At 38.8% G+C, this 24889-nt stretch overlaps 1 protein-coding gene across 2 annotated transcripts in view; it reads left to right on the plus strand.

Moving 5' to 3' along the window:
- The window catches only part of NARS2 (asparaginyl-tRNA synthetase 2, mitochondrial), a 123257-nt gene that overhangs the window by 35376 nt on the left and 62992 nt on the right, over positions 1-24889 (plus strand). The window contains exon 6 of one of the 2 annotated variants that reach the window (XM_008150019.3): positions 15191-15285. The exons of the other annotated variant lie outside the window; for it this stretch is intronic. Coding sequence (XP_008148241.2) covers positions 15191-15285 — 95 coding nt within the window. The remainder of the gene's footprint in view (positions 1-15190; positions 15286-24889) is intronic. 2 annotated transcript variants of the gene reach the window in all.

Below are 24889 nucleotides of genomic sequence, written 5' to 3' on the forward strand. Positions count from 1 at the left end.
CCAGCAGGCAGGCCGGCCAGCCGCCCATGTCCCCTCCCCCTGGCCAGGCTGGCTGGACCTCACCCATGCACGAATTCATGCACCGGGCCTCATGTATATGTGTGTATCTGTGTGTGTATATATGTATACACACACACACACACACACACACACACTGAGTGGCCAGATTATTATGCGTTCAGAGATCATAATAATCTGGCCACTCAGTGTGTGTGTGTGTGTGTGTGTGTGTGTGTGTGTGTGTATTTCAGAGAGCAAGGGAGAGGGAGAGAGGGATAGAAACATCAATGATGAGCAATGATGAGAGAGAATCATTGATTGGCTGCCTCCTGCACGCCACCCACTCGGGACTGAGTTGGCAACTTGGGATTGTTCCTTGACCAGGAATCGAACCGTGACATCCTGGTTCATAGGTCAATGAACCACTAAGCAACACTGGCTGGGCAATGAGAACATTTTACAGTTAAACATAACTAGAGTGTACAATGTGAGTATGAATTAGAGAGAGGTAAATGCCAGAAAATGAAGTTTAATCTTTTATACTAGTTCAAGGGAGGCTATGGGGAACCATCAAAGAATGTTTGCACTGTTTTTAAAGTAATCAAAATTTCAGTTTTATAAAGATCACTCTGGCAGGAGGCTTGAGGTTTGACTGGAGGTTTTCAGAAGTATTGAAGACCATGAGACTCTGCCTGTAATGTCTTCCATTTGGCCACCTTCTATTTATTAAGGCTTTGTTTAGTCCTTGATTGTGTTAAGAAACTCATTTTGCTTCCTGTTAGGGGAGATGAGTGTTTTGGTACAGCAGTTCTCTACTCCTTTACACTAAAAAGGATCCTGAAGAGCTTTTGTTTATGTGAGTTTTATTCTTGATATTTGCATATTAGAAATCAAATCTGAGACAAAATTTTAAATATTTATTACTTCATTTAAAATTAATTATAATAAACTCAATATATTTAGCATAAATATTTTTATGAAAGATGAATATATATTTTCTAAAATAAAAAGAATTAGTGAGAAAAGTGGTATTTTACATATTTGCACTAATATAAGACATCTGGATTCTCTTCTGTCTGCATTCAATCTGTTGCAGTCTTTTGTTTTGGATGACGTATGTTAAGAAAATCTAGCCTCATATAGCTATGTAGTTGGAAAAAGGAATATTTTAATAGCCTTTTCAGATTATTGTGCCTGTTCTTTGATAAGATACCACAACTCAACAAATGTTAGTTTCTTAAAGATTAGTTGCAATGTAGAATCTGTACTAGCATCATAATGTACTGATCTCTCTGCTGGCTATTGCTTGTGCCTGGAATAGTCTTCCCAGTTCTTACTATAACAGATATATTTTCATCCTTTCATACTTCATTACATTGAAATCCTTTGTGTAGCTTACAGTTTGAGTGGATCTTTAACCATCCAGGATTTTGTAGCACCATACACTTACTTGGGTAATATTGGTAATCTGAGTTGCACAGACCTTTTAATTGTTGATGCATTTCATTTTATACAGTATCAAAAATCACATTCATTAATAACACTCTCAATCTCATTTTAAAAAGTCTTTAAATATATTTTATTGATTTTTTTTTACAGAGAGGAAGAGAGAGGAATAGAGAGCCAGAAACATCGATGAGAGAGAAACATCGATCAGCCGCCTCCCGCACAACCCCCACTGGGGATGTGCCCGCAACCAAGGCACGTGCCCTTGACCGGAATTGAACCTGGGACCCTTGAGTCCGAAGGCCGACACTCTATCCACTGAGCCAAACCGGTTTCGGCTCATTTTAAAAAGTCTTTAAAGATTGGGAAGCTATCAAGTTCACAAGGGTAGATAGATTCGTATTTTCCAAAATCCCAATTTTTGTTTAAAAAGCTCACATTTTATCATCGTTTAAAAATGCTGTCAGTTGTTTTCCCTGCTGTGATAACTCCCTTCATTCAGTTTTGAGAAAAGGTCAGCCAAATATCCAGACTGAATAATCATGTCAGTCACTCTTTCAAGTAAAATTGGTGTTCCATGAAATAAAGCAACTTTCCCAACTCTCAGCTCACACAATCAGATCAGCGCTTTTCCTTAAGACAGCAACTACACTTAAGTGTGCAGCACAAGTGCTGTATGTGTGCTTCCGTTTTGTCACACTGGATGTTAAAAAAACATCATTATCTTTATTCCTCTTTCTGATAGTTTGTTGGTGGTGTATAGAAACACATTTATTTATTTATTTTTATTTTTTTGTTAATCCTCACCTGAGGATATTTTTTCATTGATTTTTAGAGAGAGGGGAAGGAAGGGACAGATACAGCGAGAGAGAAACATTGATGTGAGAGAGACACTTCTATTGGTTGCCTTTCGCACCGCCCCAAATGGGGCCGGGGATTGAACCTGCAACTGAGATGAGTGCCCTTGACTGGAATTGAACCCAGGCCCCTTCAGTCTGCAGGCCAACGCTCTATCCACTGAGCCAAACCAGCTAGGATTGACTTTTTATATGTTGATTTTGTATCCTGTAGTTTTATTGAATGCATTTATTAGTTCCAATAGTTTTTGGGTGGAGTCTTTAGGGCTTTCTATATATAATATGTCATCTGCAAATACTGACAATTTTATTTCCTTTTGGATGCCTTTTTTTTTTCTTGTCTAAATGTTCTGGCTAGAACTTCCTATACTGTGATGAATAAAAATAGTGAAGTGGGCATCCTCATCTTATTCCTGAGTTTAGAGGAAAGGCTTTTAGTATTTCACCATTGAGTATGATGTTAGCTGTTATAACATAAAGGCTTGTCATATATGGCCTTTATTGTGTTGAGGTATATTCCCCTCTAAACCTAATTTGTTGAGACTTTTTGTCATGAAAAGATGTTGAATTTTGAGAAATTCTTCTCCTGAGCCTATTGAGATGATCATATGATTTTCAGCCTTCATTTTGTTAATATGCTGTGTCACATTGATTGATTTGCAGATGTTGAACCATCTTTGGGTCCCTGAAATAAATCCCACTTGACCATGGTGTATGACTCTTTGAATGTATTGTTTAATTTGGTTTTCTAATATTTGTTAACGGTTTTTACATCTATGTTCATCAGGAATATTGGTGTGTAATTTTCTTTTCTTGTATTTTCCTTGTCTGGCTTTGGTATTTTCAGGGTAATGCTCCCTCTAAAAAAAATGAGTTTGGAAGTGTTCCCTACTCTTACTTACTATATTTTTTGAAGAGTTTGAGAAGGATTGTTATTAGTTCTTCCTTAAATGTTTGGTAGAATTTACCAGTGAAGCCACTTGGTCCTTGACTTTTCTTTGTTGAGAGGTTTTTATTATTGATTTAATCTCCTTACTAGTAATTGGTTTGTTCAAATTTTCTATTTATTCTTAATTCAGTGTGTTGTATGTTTCTAGGCATCTGAGTCCTCCCTTTTTTTTTCTTGTTAAGTCTAGCTAATAGTTTGTCTATTTTGTTTATCTTTTTTTAAAAACCAGCTCTTGGTTTTATCAGTCTTTTCTATTTTTTTTAGATTCTGTTTTATTTATTTTCATTCAGATATTTATTTCCTTCCTTCAGCTAACTTTGGGGTTAGTTTTTTCTTCTTAGAAAAATAATATAGTGTTTTGATGATCAGAGTAACAGTTACCTTTGGGGAGGAAAGAGGAATTATTGAGGGATGGGACACTAGTCTTCCCAGTTGTTGTTATGTTCTTCTATCTTGTGATGTGGGAAGTAGTCATATAGGCATTTATTTTGTGATAAATTGTCAAGCTGTACATTTCTGTACTTTTCTTCATGTGTGTTGCATATTGCAATAGAAAAACTACAGAACAAAAGATAACATTAGCAGGCTTTTAATAGTATTTTTGCAAACACTTTTAGTAGAAACATAATACTCTTTGGGTCTCATAAGTAAATTATCAATTTTTACAGTGCCTTAAACCTTGCTAACCCCTGCATCAAAATCTGCCTTTTTAAGAGTTTTAACATGTGTAGAAATTGAATTTTTGTTTATATCCTGTGAGGTTATATTCCTTACTAGAGGCCCAGTGCACGAAATTCGTGCATGGGGGGGGGCGTGTCCCTCAGCCCAGCCTGCACCCTCTCCAATCTGGGACCCCTTGAGGGATGTCTGACTGCCCGTTTAGTCCCGATCTCGGACATCCCTCTCACAATCCAGGACTGCTGGCTCCCAACTGCTCGCCTGCCTGCCTTCCTGATTGCCCCTAACTGCTTCTGCCTGCCAGCCTGATTACCCCCTAACCACTCCCCTGACAGCCTGATTGATGCCTAACTGCTCCTCTGCCAGCCTGTTTGCCCCTAACTGCCCTCCCCTGCAGGCTGGTCACCCCTAACTACCCTCCCCTGAAGGCCTGGTCACCCTTAACTGCCCTCCCCTGCAGGCCTGGGTCCCCCCAACTGCCCTTCCCTGCAGGCCCGTTCGCCCCCAACTTCCCTGCTCTGCCAGCCTGGTCACCCCTAACTGCCCTCCCCTGCAGGCTTGATCGCCCCCAACTGCCCTCCCTTGCAGGCCTGGTCCCTCCCAACTTCCCACCCCTGCTGGCCATCGTGTGGTGGCCATCTTGTGTCCACATGGGGGCAGGATCTTTGACCGCATGGGGGCAGCCATCTTGTGTTTTGGAGTGATGGTCAATCTGCATATTATTCTTTTATTAGATAGGATAGAGGCCTGGTGCACGGGTGGGGGCCAGCTGCTTTGCCCTGAAGGGTGTCCTGGATCAGGGTGGGGGTTCCCTTGGGGCATGAGGCGGCCTGGGCGAGGGGCCTGTGGTGGTTTGCAGGCTGGCCATGCCCCCCAGCAACCAAAGCGGAGGCCCTGGTATCTGGGGTTTATTTATCTTCTACAATTGAAACTTTGTAGCCTGGAGTGGAGTCAAGCCTCCTGCTCGCTCCGTGGCAGGAGCCATTTCTGTTGGGATTTATTTATCTTCTATAATTGAAACTTTGTAGCCTTAAGTGGAGGCCTGGGCCTGGCCAGGGTGTGTGGAAAGCTTGGCTTCCTCCTTCGCCGGGGGCATTCCTAGCCTCCTGCTCTTTCCAGTTCCGTGGCTGCCACCATTTCTGTTGGGATTTATTTATCTTCTATAATTGAAACTTTGTAGCCTTGAGTGCAGGCCTGGGCCTGCCAGGGTGTGTGGAAAGCTTGGCTTCCTCCATCGCCGGGGAAACCCAAGCCTCCCTCCTGTTCACTCTGTGGCCACAACCATCTTGGTTGGGGTTAATTTGCATACTCGCTCCTAATTGGCTTGTTGGTGTGACTTCTAGGTGTAGCGGAGTGATGGTTAATTTGCATATTACTCTTTTATTAGATAGGATTGCTAGTATAGTATGCCTCAAAGTTCCTAATAAGGGGTGTTTTAGATAATGTGGTGATAATTAAGTAAGTCCTATTCCTCAGTGTCTGTTTATTGGTTTTATCATCTAATTCTGAAGCTTCTGGGCACATTTATAAAGTGTAAAATATGTAAAAACAACCTACATTCCTGTCTGAGTCTCATCTTTGCAGTAAAGAAGGCAGAGTGAAGATCAAGTTGTACCCTCTGTGAATACAACGACCTCCTCAGCTTGCTGGTGCTACCAGCATTGTCTGAATTCTTGATCTCGTTTACATTTGCTGAGACTGATAGAAATGAGATCATTTCTCTTGGCAAATGAATGATATAGCATATTTATCATAGAGATCCATATGTTGGCTGGCTTTTTAAAACAGACTTTACTTTTCAGAACAGTTTTAGGATGACAGCAAAATTAAGCAAAGATATAAATATTTCCCATATACCCCTGCCCCACACATATATAGCCTCCCCCATTATCAACATCCCACACCTGAGTGGTACAGATGTTAAAGTTGAATAGAGGCCTGGTGCACAAAATTCATGCACTTGGGGTGGGGCAGTCCTTCAGCCCAGCCTGTGCCCTCTCGCAGTCTGGGAGCCCTTGGGGGATGTCCGACTGATGGCTTAGTGCTACCGCGGAGGCAGGAGAGGCTCCCACCACCACCACTGCACTCGCCAGCCATGAACCTGGCTCAGGGCTTCTGGCTGAGCAGCACTCCCCCTGTGGGAGCGCACTGACCACCAGACACAAAGACGAACAGGCAAATGCCGAGAGGTGGCTGTGCCAAAAGGCGGCTGCACCAGGCGCCTGCCCAGGGTCTCTCGGGTGGCGCCTCTGACTCAGGGAGAAACCGAAAGTGTCAGCGGGCAGGGCAGAGTACCTGGGACCCTGGATTCCCTCTGGGGTTTGCAGAACTGCCCCCTCCCTTTGTTCTCCCATTCTCCACGGAGGCGGCTGTTGGCAGACGGCAGGGGATGGATCCACGATCAGACTGATGGCCCGACCTCCAGGGAGGTTTCCTGACCCCTCTGTGTTCCCCGCTCACCTGAATAGTTGGGGTGACCAGCACTCGGAGGCTCCCGAGACATCATGGAGGCGGGCCCTTGGTCATCAGTTTTTGTTTTTTACTACATTCCTTCCATGTGCAGTGATCACAATTCATCTGGAGCAGGGCGGGCTCGAGTGACCTGGAGGAAGCATGGGGAGAGCAGTCACCACTGGTTGCCCCTGGCACTGCTGGCAATATCCTTTCTTCCTTGTGGAGTGTCTAGAGAGGGGAAGCGGCCGCAGTGCCCAAGGCCAAGTTCTAGGAGACTGGCAGCACTGGTCCATTGGTGCCTGGCCTGTCCTCTTGAGATTGAACCTGCAGGACTACTAAGGGAGCCAGTCCCCAGTTCCACCCTGCCTCTGCCACCGATTGATTGGAGTCTGAGGGCCAGGAGGAGGGACCAAGAGGTCTGCCTTCCAGCCGCTTGCCAGTCACTGCTGTGCCACCGATTGATCAGCTCCCGCTCCCTCAGCTCCCTAACCTGGTGTTCCGTCATCCCTCCGTTCATGATGGCACCTGGGTTTTTATATATATTAGGATTACCCTACATTGTTTATCAGCCACAGTTTGACATGCTTCCCCTACATTAATGCAACATTGTCACCCAAAGTCCATAGTTTATATTAGGATTCACTGTGGGTTGTATATTCTCCACGTTTGGATAAATGTATAATGGCATGTATCCACTATTATAGTGTCATATGGAATAGTTTCACGGCTCTAAAAACCTTCCATGTTCTGCCTATTCATCCCTCTCCTCTCAGCCCCTGGAAACCACTGATCTTTTAATTATCTCCATAGTTTGTCTTTTCCAGAATATTATATACAGTTGACCCTTGAACAATGTGGGGGTTAGGGGTACTGACCCAGCACACAGTTGAAAATCTTTATAATAACTTAAGTTCACCTTCCTCATACTCAGGTGGATTCCCAACCATGGATGGAAATATAGTCAGTCCTTGAACAACACAGATAGGATTTTACATATAAGTGGATCTGTGCAGTTCAAGGGTCAGTTGTAGTTGGGTACTCATGTAGTATGTAGTCTTTTCAGAATTGCTTCTTTTACTTAGTAATATGCACTTGTTTCCTCCATGTCTTTTCATGGCTTGATAGCTTATTTCTTTTTAGTATTGAATAATATTTTATTATCTGGATGTACCATAGTTTATTTATCCATTGCCGTACTGAAGGACATTTTGGTCGCTTCCAAGTTTTGGCAATTGTGAATTAAGCTACCATAAACATCTGTGTGCAGGTTTTCATGTGGATGTAAGTTTTCAGCTCTTTGGGTAATGGCAAGAGTATTTTTAGTTTTATAAGGAACCACCAGACTATCTTCCAAAGTGGCTGTATCTTTTACATTCCTACCAGAAATGAATGAGAGTTTCTATTGCTTCACATCCTCAACAGCATTCAATGTTCTAATAGGTGTGTAGTGGTATTGACTGGCTTTTCAGTGTGGGTGGCCAGGATACTGCTTGTGAGTTATTTTCTGTGAACACATGGTTGGTATACCCACCCACCCATCCACCCGTCCTCAGCCATTAAAATGAGCAGCAGGTAGTTCTTTCATCAATCTGTGAGCTAGTTATTTTTGGAAAATTAGTACATCTAAAGGAGTAAGAAACTTGGAGAAAGTTCTGTTAGTTTCTTCAGGCTGATAACAAACCAAATTGATTCATGAGTGAATAAATTGGGACTTTGTCTACGTAACCACCTCCAGACATATTCACAAGTTTCAAAAACTCAAGATGAGAGATTCATATTAAATATCTTTTGTTTCACTGTGTTAACCCATGAAAATAAAAAACATTATAGTTCCTCTGGGATGATGTCTCTTATTCATTACTGTAACCCTGCATTTAGCCTAGTACCTGGCACATAGTAATCACTGTAAATATTTGTGCAACTAAAAAAATGAATTGAAGTAGGGCTTGGAAATATGGGAGATATCTGCATTTGAGATAAAACACAAATTTATTATTCAATGAAGAGAGCTTGGAAAAGTCTCCATGTTAATACTAATGAATACATTCAAAATGCTTGAGTTATCAGAATTAAAATATACTGTAAAGTCTCTAAATTAAATTAGTGTAGTATTGGTGCACAAATAAACCAATAGGATAGAACTGAAAGCTCAGAAATAGATCCAAGTTTGTATGGAAATATATAAAGATAGTATCTCAAATCACTGAGGTAAGAGGTTGCTAGGTCAGGTTGGTGGTTATGTAATTGTATTGACCAGGAATAAGTTGGAAGAATTTTTTATTTACATTGTGGCAGATAAAGTGATGTGAATATATGTTTTTTTCCTGAGGAACTTCAGGATAATGATAATATGGTAAATTTCTGGTGTTTCTAGAATATCCATAGTAATTTCTGTGATTCTTACAATTATGGTTCATAATTCATCGACTCTTATCCCATCTTCAACATTTGTCTTTGATAATTTCTCTTATTTGGGAGAAATCCTATCTAATAAAAGAGTAATATGCAAATTAACCATCATTCCGCTACACCCACAAGCCACGCCCATGAGCCAGTCAGGAGTGAGTATGCAAATTAACCCAAGATGGCTGTGGCCACGGAGAGAGCAGGAGGGAGGCTTGGGTTTCCCCGGCAATGGAGGAAGCCAAGCTTTCCACACACCCTGGCCAGCCCAGGCCTCCGCTTAAGGCTACAAAGTTTCAATTATAGAAGATAAATAAATCCCAACAGAAATGGCTGCCGCCATGGAGGAGCGAGCAGAAGGCGTGGCTCCGCTCCAGGCTACAAAGTTTCAATTGTAGAAGATAAATAAATTCCAGATACCAGGGCCTCCACTTGGGTCGCTGGGGGGCGTGGCCAGCCTGCAAAACACCACAGGCCCCTCACCCAGGCCGCCCCATGCCCCAAGGGAACCCCCACCCTGATCCGGGACACCCTTCAGGGCAAACCAGTTGGCCCCCTCCCATGCACCAGGCCTCTATACTATCTAATAAAAGAATAATATACAAATTGACCATCATTCCAACACACAAGATGGCTGCCCCCATGTGGTCAAAGATCCTGCCCCCATGTGGACACAAGATGGCCACCACAAGATGGTCAGCAGGGGAGGGCAGTTGGGAGGGACCAGGCCTGCAAGGGAGAGCAGTTGGGGGCGATCAAGCCTGCAGGGGAGGGCAGTTAGGGATGACCAGGCTGGCAGAGGAGGGAAATTGGGGGCGACCGGGCCTGCAGGGAAGGGCAGTTGGGGGTTACCAGGCTTGCAGGGGAGGGCAGTTAGGGGTGACCAGGCCTTCAGGGGAGGGCAGTTAGGGGCAAACAGGCTGGCAGAGGAGCAGTTAGGCATCAATCAGGCTGTCAGGGGAGTGGTTAGGGGGTGATCAGGCTGGCAGGCAGAAGCGGTTAGAGGCAATCAGGAAGGCAGGCAGGCGAGCAGTTGGGAGCCAGCAGTCCTGGATTGTGAGAGGGATGTCCGAGATTGGGCCTAAACAGGCAGTTGGACATCCCTCAAGGGGTCCCAGATTGGAGAGGGTGCAGGCTGGGCTGAGGGACACACCTCCCCCCCCCCCCCCCGCCCCCCGTGCACAAATTTCGTGCACCGGGCCTCTAGTAGAATATAAAAGAATATAAAGTCATTTCTTAAAGTACTGTACACTGAAATAAATATTTGGAATCAGAGCTTTTGTTCATTGTGAAAAAATACTTCTGAATATAAACCATCAAGAATGCTTGTTATAACTGAACTACCAAACAAAATAGAGATAGATTCATAGGTAGAGAGCAGGCAGACAGCTCAGGAGTGGTGGGGGTGATAGTGGAGGGATTGATCAAAAAAGAATAAAACTTATGGACATGGACAGCAGTGTGGTGATTACGGGTGTAGAGAGGGGGATGGGTGGAAGTGGCAGAGGGCATAGAGGGGTTAAATGATAATAGAAAAATAAAATTAAATTTTAAAAAGAGAATGCTTGTTATCTCATTACTTGTATCATACTTACTGATTTTTGTCATTATGGTGTTTTGATAGTATGTAAAATACTTGGATTTTTGTTTTATTTATTATGTTTAGCTGTCTTGTTTTCTTCCAGGTGCCCAGGAATCTATTCATTTGGAAAGGTTAGAAATTTGGAAAGTTCATTTTTAAGTGGTTTATTTTGGATCTTATAATTCATTTTCCCTTTCAGAAAAATATAATAATTATATTCACAGGGCAGCCAGAAGACTATTTAGTGCATCAGATAGATAAAATACGGCAACTATTAATGAAAATTTACGGAACACTAGTAATTAAACAAAACAAGAACAGTGAAACTGAATAAGAAACACCTTATTTTATGCTTGAAGAAAATAAAAAGTATTGACATTTGAGATATATCTTTAAGACTTATAAATATTGATCTGTGGGTTTGTTTTTTTGTAAATTTGAACATACAGAAAATTACAGAGAACAATACAATAAACAACCAAATACCATCACTCAGCTCAATATTTTGCTTCAGAAATTATTTTTACTTTAAAACTCATAACTCTCATAGTGCTTGATGTAGATTTGGGTCATTTTGAGACGTGAAAGCATAAAGAGAGAAGGAAATAAAGCTGTCCCAGAGGTAACTGGGTGAGAGCAGAGGGATGTAAGAGAGTATATCGATATAAGCCTTCTTTGGAACTGAGTGAGTCACTTCCTGTTTGGTGGGTATCAGAATTAGGTAGATAGTGTTGGGATACTGGGCAGAGGAAAAAAGATGTCTTTTATATTTAGCCCAAAATTGTAATTAATTATGCAGGATATCTATAAATTAGGTGTTTCTCAGAATGGGTAGGAGGGAGATAGACTCATAATAGTCACTCCATTTACTTCTCTGAAGAAAATGAAAACTTTTCTCTAAGCTACTTTAAACTTTAACAACCATATATTCAAAATATGTTATCTACATTTTGTATTTTTAAAAATTCTTATAGGTGTTAAGATGATTGGTGATATTAAAGAAAAACCATAGTAAATATCCATTTACAGCTTTACTTGGAAAACTAATAGAAACTACTTCTAGGCACTATAGTTATGAAAGTTAACATGAGAAATAACTTCTTTCTATTGTACTACCTGCTTGTCAGCACCTGTGTTTGAAAACAAACATAACACTCACGGTGCATGTGCAGACCAGCACAGCCAGGACTCTCCGCCAGCAGTGCTTATGGCTAAATGTGCCACAGGAGCTTTCGGCGCTATCCTTGCGTGCTCATCAGACTTTGTCTCCTCTGATCCCGATTCCTGACCCCTCTGCTCACACTTACTTGTCTCTAGCACTGGGCAAGTTGCTTAGCGTACCGAGCTGTGTACTAGTAAACTTGATCTCAAAGAACTCAGTATCCTTTGGCCTTCTCTTCCGTTGGCCTGCCCCAGCTATTTTCATTTTAAGTAGTACAGTGATAGACTTTTGTAACCATCTAAGGTCTTCCTGATATTTAACTTTGTTTCATACTTTGTTCTTGACTTTTTTATTTTTCTGTTGGTGCTGATCTGATCAAAGAAATCCATGCTACTATAGGACAAAAGATAAAATCCTTATGGTTTATGTGTTAAAGAATATACAGGAAATAAAACCAGTATACTGTTTACTTTTAGTAATTGCTGACAATACCTCAGAATCCAGCTTTTTTTTAAAATTGATTTTAGAGAGAGGAAAAGAGAGACAGACAGACACACAGATATCAGTGTAAGAGAGAAGCTTTGATCTGTTCCCTCCAGTACATACCCCAACGAGGGATCGAACCCGCAACTTGGGTATGTTCCCTGACTGGGAATTGAACCCACACCTTTCGGCATATGGGACAGTGCTCCAACCAACTGAGCAACACTGGCCAGGGCAGAATCCAACTTTTTAAAAAATGCTATTTTAAATTTATTTTTTAATAGCTAATATAGTTCATAGTTCAAAAGAAAGCTTTTAACAGTACAGAAAGATTCCATCCTAATTTTGTTCCCCAGTGATCTAGTTTTCCTCCCCAGAATCAACCATTGTTAACTCTTCTTGTGACTCCTGAAAATATTGTGTGGCAGTATCACGTTGAAGCTAAGGATAGAGGTTCTAGAGCCAGACCACTTTGTTCATGTTCTGTCTCACATTAAGCAAGTTCAGTTATTAACCTCTGTGTCTCAGCTTTTTCCTCTATAAGTGGGGCTACTAATACTTATCTCATTGGGTTGCTTGTAAACTCCTTAGCACAGTGCATGGCACATAGTGTTTAGTGTATATTGGCTGTGGTTGTTTTTGTAGAAATACGTGTATCTGAAAGTATATATATATATTTTTAAAATTTATCTTTATTGTTGAAAGTATTATAGATGTCCCTCTTTTTTCTCCCATTGACTCCCTCCACCCCTCCCCAACCTCCCCCAGGTTTTCGCCACACTATTGTCTATCAGTGATGGCGAACCTATGACACGCGTGTCAGCACTAAATATTTAGTTTTTGGTTTATTAAATACAATTATATATAACAATTATACATTTATGTTATTTAAACTATAAATATCGCGAAATAATGTTTTTTCCTCAAAGTGACACACTACCCGAGTTATGCTCAGTTTTTTGGCGAAGTTTGATATACCAGGCTCAAAAGGTTGCCCATCACTGGTCTATGTCTATGGGTTATGAATATATGCATACAAGTTCTTTGATTAATCTCTCCCCACCCTTCCTACCTATCCCCGCCTTCTCTCTGAAATTTGTCAGTCTGTTCCATGCTTCTGTGTCTCTTGGTCTGTTTTGTTCACCAGTTTATTTTGTTCATTAGATTCCATATATGAGTGAGATAATGTGATACTTGTCTTTCTCTGACAGGCTTATTTTGCTTAGCATAATACTCCAGGTCCCTCCATGCTGTCTCAAAGTGTAAGAGATTCTTCTTTTTTACTGCTACTTAGTATTCCATGTTGTAAATGTACCACATCTTTTTAGAATGTATATTTTTTTAACCTCAGGAATATAGAGTTGAGATAAACATATTTTCATTCATAGCACACTGTTGTTATTGGTCTTTGCAGGACCCTTGTATCATATCACTCTGTAGCAAAACCATTTATTCTTTCTACAGCTCATTTGGGTGGTCCTGATCTGGATGGGGCTTGGTCATTTGATGGGTTGGTTGGGAACTGGCTGGTCTAGGATGGCCTCAGGAGATGACCCTTCTCCAAATATTCCTCAAATTCCTTTATTATGCTAATCAGGGCATGATCTCTGTGGTGGAATAGTTCAGGAAAGAATGTGAAAATGTACAAGCACTTTTCAAGCCACAATTTTTGTCCATTTTGTTACCGTACCCTTGGCCAAAGAAGTCACATGGCCAAGCTCACAGTTAGTGGGTGATATGCCAAGGGGTGCAGATGTGGAGAGGTGTGGAAAATTGGAGCCATTAATGCCATTAAGCTAACGCAGGCCTCTCTAGTAACTACAGTCTAGTACCTGGTGTTTGCCTCCCACACCTCATATTCTCAAATGAGGATTAACAACAACAAATAGTATACTTGAAACCTATATAATTTTATTAACCAATATCACCCCAATAAATTTAATAAAAAGTAACTGATAAATATTAGAAAAAGTATATAAAATTTGATACATTTAATATCATTATATTATCATTATTTAAAAAGCAATGATAGGACATTTAACCCTTTGCACTCGCTTGCTTTTTTTCTCGAGCTGCTACCATTGCTAACCGTGTCGAGTCACACTTGACATCCGAGTGCAAAAGGTTAAAACCAATATCAAAGTAGGATTGAAAAATAATAGGTAACTACAGAATAAGGGAATGATTTCAATTGGTAATTTTTACACTAGATTTCTCATTAATACACATTCATACCTATACATGACATGTAGTATTTTTAGAACAACCAGTGGGATTGAATAAGATACCTTCATTCCATGTGTTTCTATAATTCTCCTAAAAGGAGTCTTCCATTCTCTGTTGTATATTTAAAATTGACTTTATTACACTTTTACAGTAACTGCACCATTGCAATATAACATTTTCAAATAAACGCACAATTTGAAATACAAAGGTTGGTAAATTAGTTAGCTTCTTTCCAAAAAATTAGGTGTAATAGTCATAACTTGATCCAGAAGCTTTGTTGATTATACTATTTAAATTGTGTTTGAACTCTAATTTTTTTACCTTGACTGTTATAAACGTTGGCTAGCTTGTTTGCTACCCATTTCAAATGGAATAATGACCCTACATATTTTTAAATCTAATTATTTATCATGTCTTTTAAAGATAGCGTCCTGCTCTTCTTACCTCTAAGTAGTGGAGAAAATTAAATGAAATAATGTGCTTAAAAGTTTATAATGTGTTTATTAAAATCTGTATTAAGAGCATTATCATTAATAATTTAATAATAACAGTTCTAGAGGCCATCCCTTAAAAAATTAAATCTTAATCATGGATCAAAATTTTAAGAGATTCTATAATTATTCACATTTAAAAATTTTAATTCAGAATCTCTTGCCTTGGTTTGACCCTCAATCAGAAACACTTCTTAGAAGTTTATTTTGTGACAAAAGTACTTTGTCCTTTGGTTATTGTGTTTTGAAAATATGGAGTAAACTTCATTGACTTAAGCATTTCCCAAGCAGACATTTTCTCTGTTGGGTGTGTACTGAGAACAGTCTTTATTTTTATGAGCATGACCTGGCCTCACATTGTTTAATTGTGTTATGATTTTTAGTTGTGGCACATGTGTAAGTGTGAAAATCAGAGCAAAGCATGTAATAGCTTTTTGTGGCTTATGTTTTCATTTGCAGCCTTCAAGCAAAATAAAGGTACCTGAAGAGAATTTTTTTGATGTTCCTGCTTTCTTAACTGTCTCGGGACAACTTCACCTAGAAGTGATGTCAGGGTACTGAATTTTCTTTTCTCTTTTGTTTTAATGGACTACTGATTATGGGTTGGGTGGGAGTGAAATAATGCTTTCTTTCCCAATGTTAAAACCTAAAAATTGAAATTACTCCACTTGGATTCACCAAAAGTACATTTGGAATGACATGACAATATCCAAGTTTCTTACTAAAAAACAAAAACAAAAACAAAAAACACGTTAGTCTAGACTTTTGTTTTTAGTGAAAAATGTAGCACTAGAAATATGAAGTTGTGGTTTTTTAAGATTTTACCAATCTTTTTTTAAAATAGTGAAAATTTAAATATAGTTAATCATTATGAAAATAAAGTTATAATTCCCACCTCAACCAGGAAATAACCCATTTCATTAAAAAAAACAAAGGTACTTGAAACAAATAGAAGAAAAGTATTTTTAATAATTAGTTTAGTAATTGGCTTAATAAGTAAATTAACCCACAAAACCATTCTGAGAGACATGTGACAAATTAGAAAGTCTTAGAAGGGCAGGTCATATTAATTTTAGCGATTCTCAAATCTGGAAAATCACTATACTCCTTTCAGCCCAACTTTGCTTTTCCTTAAAACAGGTTGGACAGAAAGATTTTTGAAGTCCTGTCTAAATCTTATATTCTGTGATTCTCTGCGTAATTTCTTAATGCTGATTTAACAAGTACTGGGTTTCTTTTATATATCTTTGTTTTCTCATATAGAGATTGAGGCTCAAAAATATCTTGAAGAGCCTGACCACTGTGGGTCAGTGGTTGAACATCAACCATTGAACCAGGAGGTCACTGTTCGATGCCAGGTCAGGGCACATGCCTGGTTTCAGGCACAATCTCCAGTAGGGAGCGTGCAGGAGGCATCTGGTCAATGATTCTCTCTTATTGATGTTTCTATCCCTCTTTCCTCTCTGAAATCAATAAGAACATTTTTTTTTTTAATCTCTTGAAGCCCTAGCTGGTTTGGTTCAGTGGATAGAGCAGAGGCCCGCAGACTGAAGAAATGGCTCCACTGAAAACAAGGGAATCTTTATGTGTTTCCCATTGTTCTTAAAATGTACAGGTGGGGAAACTCAGGGGATGTATAATAGAATAGTGTTCATGTTTATCTTGTTACATACTTTATTGTCAGGATGGAAAGTCAGTGGTGGAATAAAGATGGTCTTGAAAATAACATGTACTTTACTTAGATTCTTTTCTGATTTATCTTTGAGGCAGAAACAATTCAAATATTCAAATAATAGACAATATTATTAGAATACTGTACAGAAAAACTATCATCATACGGCCCCGTAAGATTGTAGGATCTGCAGAGCTGTATGTGGAAAAGGTCTTGTCAGGAATGTCATGGAAATTAACTTAAACCTGTCAAAGTGTAATATTTTGAAATTTTAATTTTTTAAATTTTATTTTCATTACCACCACCCTCTTTAGCAACCATCAGCCAAAATAAAAAGAACATCTATAAGTGTGATTCTGTTTTGTTTATTTGTTTTGTGTGTTTTTTTAGATTCCATATAAAAGTGAAATCATACAGTATTTGTCTTTCTCTTTTTGACTTATTTCACTTAGCATAGTATCCTCTAGGTCTGTCCATGTTGTCCTAAAAGGCAATATTTTATTCTTCTTTATTGCTGAGTAATATTTCATTGTGTATATTAATAATATATACCACCTCTTATTTATCCATTCAACTCTGGATGGACAGCTATATTGATTCCATATCTTGGCTATTACTAGTAATGATATAATGAAAATAGGGGTGCAAATATCTTTTCAAATTAGTGTTTTGTTTTCTTTGGATAAATACCCATCTGTGTAATTGCTGGGTCAAATGACAGGTCTGTTTTTAATTTTTCAAGGGATCTCCATACTGTTTTCCATAGTGGCTGCACTAATTTACAACCCCACCAACAGTGTCCAAGGGTTCCCTTTCTAATACTTGTTGATTTATTGATGATAGCCATTCTGACAGATGTGAGGTTATATCTCATTGTGGTTTTAGTTTGCATTTCTTGATGACTAGTGATGTTGAGCATCTTTTCATATGTCTATTGGTCATCTGTATCTTCTCTTTGGAGAAATGTCTATTCAGTTCCTCAGCCTATTTTTTAATCAGATCATTTTGTTTTTATTGTTGCTTTGGGTGTGGTTTCTTTTTTTCTTTTTTTAAATATATTTTATTGATTTTTTTACAGAGAGGAAGAGAGAGAGATAGAGAGTTAGAAACATCGATCAGCTGCCTCCTGCACACCTCCTACTGGGGATATGCCTGCAACCAAGGTACATGCCCTTAACCGGAATCGAACCTGGGACCCTTCAGTCCGCAGGCCGACTCTCTATCCACTGAGCCAAACCGGTTAGGGCAGGTATGGATTCTTTTGTGTGTGTTAGCTGTATGAGTTCTTTCTATATTTTGGATATTAACTGCTCATCAGATGTATCATTGGCAAATATTTTCTCCCATTCAGTAGGATGTTTTTTTGTTTTGTTGATGGTTTCTTTCACTGTGCAGAATCATTTTAGTTTGATGTAGTCCCATTTGTTTATTTTTCTTTTGTTTTCTCTGCTCAAGAAGACATATCCAAAAAGTTATTGCTAAGAGTGATGTTAAAGAGTTTACTGCCTATGTTTTCTTTCAGGAGTTTTGTGGTTTCAGATCTCACATTTAAGTCTTCATTTTGAGTTTATTTTTGTATGTCTAAGAAAGTGGTCCAGTTTCATTTTTTTCATGTATCTGTCCAGTTTTCCCAGCATCACTTATCAAAAATACTGTCTTTACTTCATTATTTATCCTTGCCTCCAGTAATTGACCATTTTCTTATTCCTGCCAAAGTATAGTTTTAAAAAATAAAATAGGACTCATCTGTAATAATAAAAGGATAATATGCTAATTAGACCAGACGTCCTTCCAGATGAAGCCGGGGTTGCGAGGGAAGCCCGGGTCCTGGGTACCAGAGGGAAGTCGGTGCTGGCAGCGGGGGGAAAGAAGGCCTACTCTTCCATGAATTTCGTGCATTGGGCCTCTAGTATAAATACAAAGTTAACATGTATCAAATATTTTATTCAATTCATTAATTACTGAGGGAAAAGTAAAATAGTAAAGCTAGTTCAAAGAGCACTTGAAGAGCTGTGTATTCATAGATAATTTAATAAAGGAATTTTAAAAATAAGATTGCCTGGTTAGTTAAAAACTGGCTAATATCCCACAGACCAATAAACCCTGACCTTTGGAAGTTTGTCTTATACCTGACAGAAATTATTTACAATTTTACTGGACAAAATCTATAAGTTAACTTATAATTTTAGTTAATATGGATATTTAATTCAATCTGCTACTGTTGTGGCAGAATGACTGGAACAACCAGTTGACCAGTCGCTATGATGCGCACCGACCACCAGGGGGCAGACGCTCAATGCAGGAGCTGCCCCCTGGTTGTCAGTGTGCTCCCAGAGCCAACCTCCCACGGCCCCATTTCTCCCCCCACAGTCCCTCCTCCCTGCCAGCTGCCCCCCCCCCCCCATAGGCCCCAATCGCCGGCCAGGCTGAGGGACCCCACCTGTGCACGAATTTGTGCACCAGGCCTCTAGTAGTAAATAAAATAATTGAGCAAAGTACCTTCCCCTAAGTAATTAAATAACCTCTGAGTGGGTTTGTGTCCCATTGAAAGGACATGCTGTGCAACTTTTGACCTTATACCCAAGTTTTGGATAACCTTTCTTAACAGCCTTTCAGTATTCATGTGTTTTATCTATCGAGTTAGAGGCAAAGTATCTTCCCCTCAGAAGTGTCATATACATGAAAGGTGTACATTTATGAAACATTGGTTTCTCTATTATACTATCACTAGTGGATTAAATATGTTCCCTCTTTCCCAGTAAAGTGTAGTGAACCACAGAACACAGTGTACAGTGAAACTTGACAGAATATTAAATTGGCAGAATGAGGTTTTGTATTTTTTAATGTATTATGGAGTATTTCTAATAATGTCAGTCAAATGTTCCTAGTTTAATATGCATAGTTCTAGGACTATTAATATACAGTACATCATGTCTCAGATTAATGCATGATTTAGTCTCCAATAAGAAATTGTTAGTTTTCTTTCCCTCAGCTTTGTTTTTAAACTAATTTAACAGACTTTTAAAATGGAATAAATGGTAGTTAAATTTAGAAGGTTAACATTTTCCAAAAGGATATCTATGTCGGTTTGGTGGGTTTATGGCTCCATTTTAAAGGTTAATTTTGTTTTTAAATAAGAATTTCTATTTTTGAACAATTTTTAAATATAAGAAAGTTGCAAAGATAGTGCAGACTTTTTTTTATACTTCTCACCCAGTTTCCCCCATTGGTAACATCTTACATTACCATGGTGCATTTGACAAAACTGAGAACCAGTGTTAGTACATTACTATTAACTACGTAATCTGTAATTCACCAGTTTCCCATCAATGCCTTTTTTCATTTCCAGGATCCAACTCAGGGTCCCACATTACATTTAGTTGTCATGTTTCCCCCCTCTCTCCTAGTTTGTAACAATTTCTAAGTCTTTTCTTGTTTTTCATGACTTGCTCAACAAAGAAACTCAAAATTAAAACTGGACATATGGACCTTGGCAATAAACTAAGGGTTAATGATGATTCAACCAAACAACGATCTACTGTACAGCCATTAAAACTGATGATAAAACTTTACATCATGTTGTTAAAAGAAGCAAAAAAAAAAAAAAGTGGTTATGAAAAAGAAAGTAGAATGTAATTTCAGTTTTTTACAATATGTGTGTATGTATAAGTAGGAAAAAGTCTAGAAAAATCACCATATTTCAACTTGTAAGCAATGGCTAACTCTACTAATTTTTATTTTCTTTCTTAAACTTGTCTTTCAGATATGAAAAACTAGTGTTTATTACTTTTATAATGAGAAAAAAATTAGCTACATGTACTTCCATTTGGGGCAAGGGGTGTGGAATCATTTCGGACATTGAGTTGATTTAATTCCAGGTTGATTAACTGGTTGCTTTGTGCTTGATGTGAGCAATTCTGAACTCATCCCCCTGGGTTATCTCATCTGATAACCCAGATGCTGAGCTCAGAAGCCAAACAATACTCATATTCAGGATGCCCATCCTTTCCGTGCTTGTGGTCAGAAAGTCAGCATGTGAACCTGAGTCAAACTGAGGTACCCTTGTAACTGGGTATGAAACTGTCTTCCTGTCCCATAAGAGTTTTTCATCCTTCACCCACTTGATATTTAGATGTTTATCTGAACTTTGTTAATTTATACTCACTGATTTTCAAAATCTTTTTGACTGTGGCTATTTTATCCATGCCATTCGTTTTCATGTACTTCTGTGTTTCCAGTGTTCCTCCCTATAACATTAGACACCTTTTTCCATAACTCATTCCTCAAGGCTCAGCTGAAATATTACCTGCTTCTTGACTCCTTCCTTTTTTTCTCTCAATAGAAATTATTTTTCTCTTTTTCTCTTCTCTTATAGTACTTACCTACTTCCTGTCCTAAAGGAAAAAGAGTTCCTCTTGTTTTTAACAGTTAGCCAGTTTGTAGTTCTTTTCATATATGTCTGTCACAGATTATAAATATTCTAAATAGCTATATCTACTAAGAATATATATTCAGTAATATCATTAAATTGACTTGTAAAGCACAAATTATTTTTCTAAAATTTTGCTTTGCCTTTTCTACTCTAAAGTTGAGCCCACAACAAGAATTAAGTAAAGGTTAATCACTCCTTTTGCTCTATTTTTTAGAAATGATATCACCATCAAATTTTGAGATCTTTAATTATCTTCTTGTTTCCTGAATGTGTGTGAATACTGATGGTTCTTTATGCTGTTTTCTTGAAGATGGGACCTTGAAAACACAGAGGTTTCTTTTAGTATATTGTTTATGTTAAAATTTAACCCTATTTAGATAGAAATATGAATTAGTAGACTGCTGGTATGACTCAGGAACTTTATTCATTATCACCTTACCAATTTCATTATTTATATGATATAGGCAGGCAAATTGAGCAGCAAGTGCAGAGGCTTTTTAGTAGGAATATTTAGCTTACTTGGTATACAATACAGAGAATGTGAATATTTGGATTAAACAAGAGTTGGGTATTGCCAAGTAAATCTGCTGGAAGCAGATAGGTACAGAAGCTTATAAGGATAGATCAAGGAATCTATGCTTTGGTCAGGAGCAAAGTGAGGAAGTAGTAGTAAAGGGTGATGATGGAAAAAGTGGTGAAGTTAAAGAATTAGAGGTCTTAATGAGGAATTAGATTGTTGGCATCGAAGTACTAGAGTAAAAAAACCTAGATGAATAGAAGGTGATGGTAAAGAATACTGTTCTGAAGTTCATGTGGCTAACATGGAATCTCTGCTCAGCTCCCACCTGTCTTTTCCAATTGGCTATTGTATAAACACCTCAACATGTTCAAAACTAAATTCATCATCATGGTCTCTAAATCTGTTTATATTCCTTCTGAATTCCCTATCTAGGAAATGCACTATCATCCTTTTGTCAAAGCAGCTATGTGGATATCATTCCAAATTCTTTTTACACACCCTTTGCATTTCTTCAATCATTTGCTTTCTCTTCCCTTTGCTTCAGCTATCCAAAACTGCTTAAAATATTCTAATCACATCATCCTGTTTCACATTTTTGTGGTCTTTTGCATGTGTTGTGTTTTTTTTTTACCTAGAACATCTTTCCCGTACCTTTGTCTGGCTAACCCCTGCCCATCAATCTAAACTCAGCTTAAAAATGACCTCACCCAGAGAATCCACACCAGCAGCATGTCTTTCTTGTTAAATGCCCTTGTTCTATATGTCTAGGTTACTTTATCTATTTTGTAACTATTTTTTTAATCTATTTTATATCTATTTTGGAATCATTGATTTTTTTTTTTTTCTATAGCGTAGATTCTCAGCTTTTGAATTTAAGGAATTTTATTTAATTTTGTAAATCTGTTAACTTAATACAGAATAAATACTTAAACACCTGGAAATTGGTTTCTATCAATTTATAAAAAAATATTGACATTATCTGGAGGTTTTGGGATGGGTTTCTTCTGTTTTTTGTTTTTTGCTTATCTTCCCATTAGCCTATAAATTCCTCAAACTGTATTTTGTTCCTCTTTGTCTTCTTAGTTTCAATTACTACCACATGACTGATTCAGAGCTCAGAAATCAATCTCAATTCAATTAAGTATTTGTTGAGAGCCAGCCGTGTACCAAACACTAGGTTAGGTGCTGGGATACAGAGATAAACAAGACAGATAAGATCCCAAACTTAATGACTCTAATGAGCAAAGTAGGCAGTAAATAAGAAATTAGAAATATGTATTAGCTATTATAAAAAAAGAAAAGATTGTCCTGAGGGCAAGAAGAGCATATGGCAAGGGAATTTCCCCTTGTCTAGGTTGAATTGAATTTAGAGGTAACTTTATCAGTAGAATGGTTACATAAAATGTCATTCATATTTCATGACCACTGGCTGTTAATATTTGGTTCTGTTCTTGGAATAATAGAAACCCAGTTAGTACTTTTTCTCCCCATTGTTATAGAGCAAGCATGTCAAACTCGCAGACCGTGGGCCACATGCCTTGGTTATTTGGCCCGTGTTAGCCTTTGAGTTTGACATGCTTGTTATAGAGCATTTCATAGTATATAATCTTTTAGTTACTCCAGTACATTATCTGTTTTTATTTGGCTATGTGATGTCTTTTGGTACTTTCATGTTATGTTTGATATGTTATCCTTGAATGAATTATACTTAGCCAAATTATCACAAGCCAGAAAACTCTAGTTTCTCTGTCCTGTTCCTTGTCCGCTTCTAAATACTTAGAATATTTTATTAGATGTTGTATGAAACAGTTGTCAGTTTATATTCTGTCTGAAAACAGCCAGGATAAGAGGGATCTGGATATCATGGCTAAAAGAAATGAGTAAAGAAAAATGTTTAGCATAGGGAAGACAAAGGGGAGACATGATTTGATGGTTCAAATCTTTGTGGTGGGCTTCTGTGAGAGCCCTGTGTGCAAATGAGTAAATGATTTTTAAGAATAACTTTATTTATTTATTTGTTTTTTAAATATATTTTATTGAGTTTTTACAGAGAGGAAGAGAGAGGGATAGAGAGTTAGAAACATCGATCAGCTGCCTCCTGCACACCCCCTACTGGGGATGTGCCCGCAACCAAGGTACATGCCCTTGACCGGAATCGAACCTGGGACCCTTGAGTCCGCAGGCCGACGCTCTATCCACTGAGCCAAACCAGTTTCGGCAAGAATAACTTTATTGAGCTCTAACTCACATACCATAAAATTCACCCTTTAAAAATGTACAATTCAGTAGTATTTACTATAGACAGAAAGTTGTGCAACCATCACCACTATCTAATTCAAAAAGAAATTCCTACCCATTTGAATTTCTAATTCAAAAAGAAATTCCTTCCCATCCCCCTCTCTCCCCAGCCCCAACAAACACTACTGAAATCAGAAACAGTGGGAGTGGGGCCCAGCAGTGTGTCATAGCAAACCTACCAGGGATGCTGCTGCAGACCACTGCTTTAGAGAAATACCTCCTATTCCCTGGTTGGTAGGGACATCTGACTTCCAGCCATTCTGGCAGGAGTGAGGGGAGCATTGTCAGTTAGGTATGCAAACTCTCCATGAATCTCTATTCCCCCCATCCCCAGCCTTACCAAGATTCTGTGTTCAGGTCACTTCCTTTCTGCTACAGCATACTCTGTATTTCAAATAGTGGCTTCCAGGCTTTGACACATTGGTCATTACTCAGCCATCTGTTTTCTCAGCCATCTCCAAAGATTTCTTGAGATCTCTTGTCCACTGAAGGCCCCTTTCCTGTTTCTTTTTTTATTTTTTATTTTATTTTATTTTATTTTTTTATTAAGGTATTATATGTGTACATATCTTACCATTGCCACCCCCCACCCCACTCCCATATATGCCCTCACCCCCCAGAGTTTTGCATCCGTTGGTTATGCTTATATGCATGCATACAAGTCCTTTGATTGATCTCTTATCTCCCCCACCTCTCCCTAACTTTCCCCCTGTAATTTGACAGTCTGTTTGATGCTTTACTGTCTCTATCTATCTTTTTGTTCAAGTTTATAATGTTCTTTATTACCCATAAATGAGTGAGATCATGTGGTATTTTTCTTTCATTGACTGGCTTATTTCACTTAACATAATGTTCTCCAATTCCATCCAGGTTGCTGCAAATTATGAGAATTTCTTCTTTTTTATGGCAGCATAGTATTCCATTGTGTAGATGTACCACAGTTTTCTGATCCAGTCATCTGCTGACGGGCACCTAGGCTGTTTCCAAATCTTAGCTATGGTGAATTGTGCTGCTATGCTGTTTCTTTTTTTTAATTTTATTATTATTATGTTAAGACTAGAGACCCAGTGCACAGGATTCATGCACTGGTGGGGGGCGTGGCCTGCGGGGATTGGCCCTCTGTGGGAGCACCACTCATACTAGTCAGCCAAGCGGCTGTGGACCTGCCCTCTGAGTGGCTGCACTGTAGGAGCACACTGACCACCAGAGGACAGCTCCTGTGTTGAGTATCTGCCC

This window comes from Eptesicus fuscus, chromosome 13 (genome assembly GCF_027574615.1).
Source record: "Eptesicus fuscus isolate TK198812 chromosome 13, DD_ASM_mEF_20220401, whole genome shotgun sequence".
Taxonomy (NCBI): domain Eukaryota; kingdom Metazoa; phylum Chordata; class Mammalia; order Chiroptera; family Vespertilionidae; genus Eptesicus; species Eptesicus fuscus.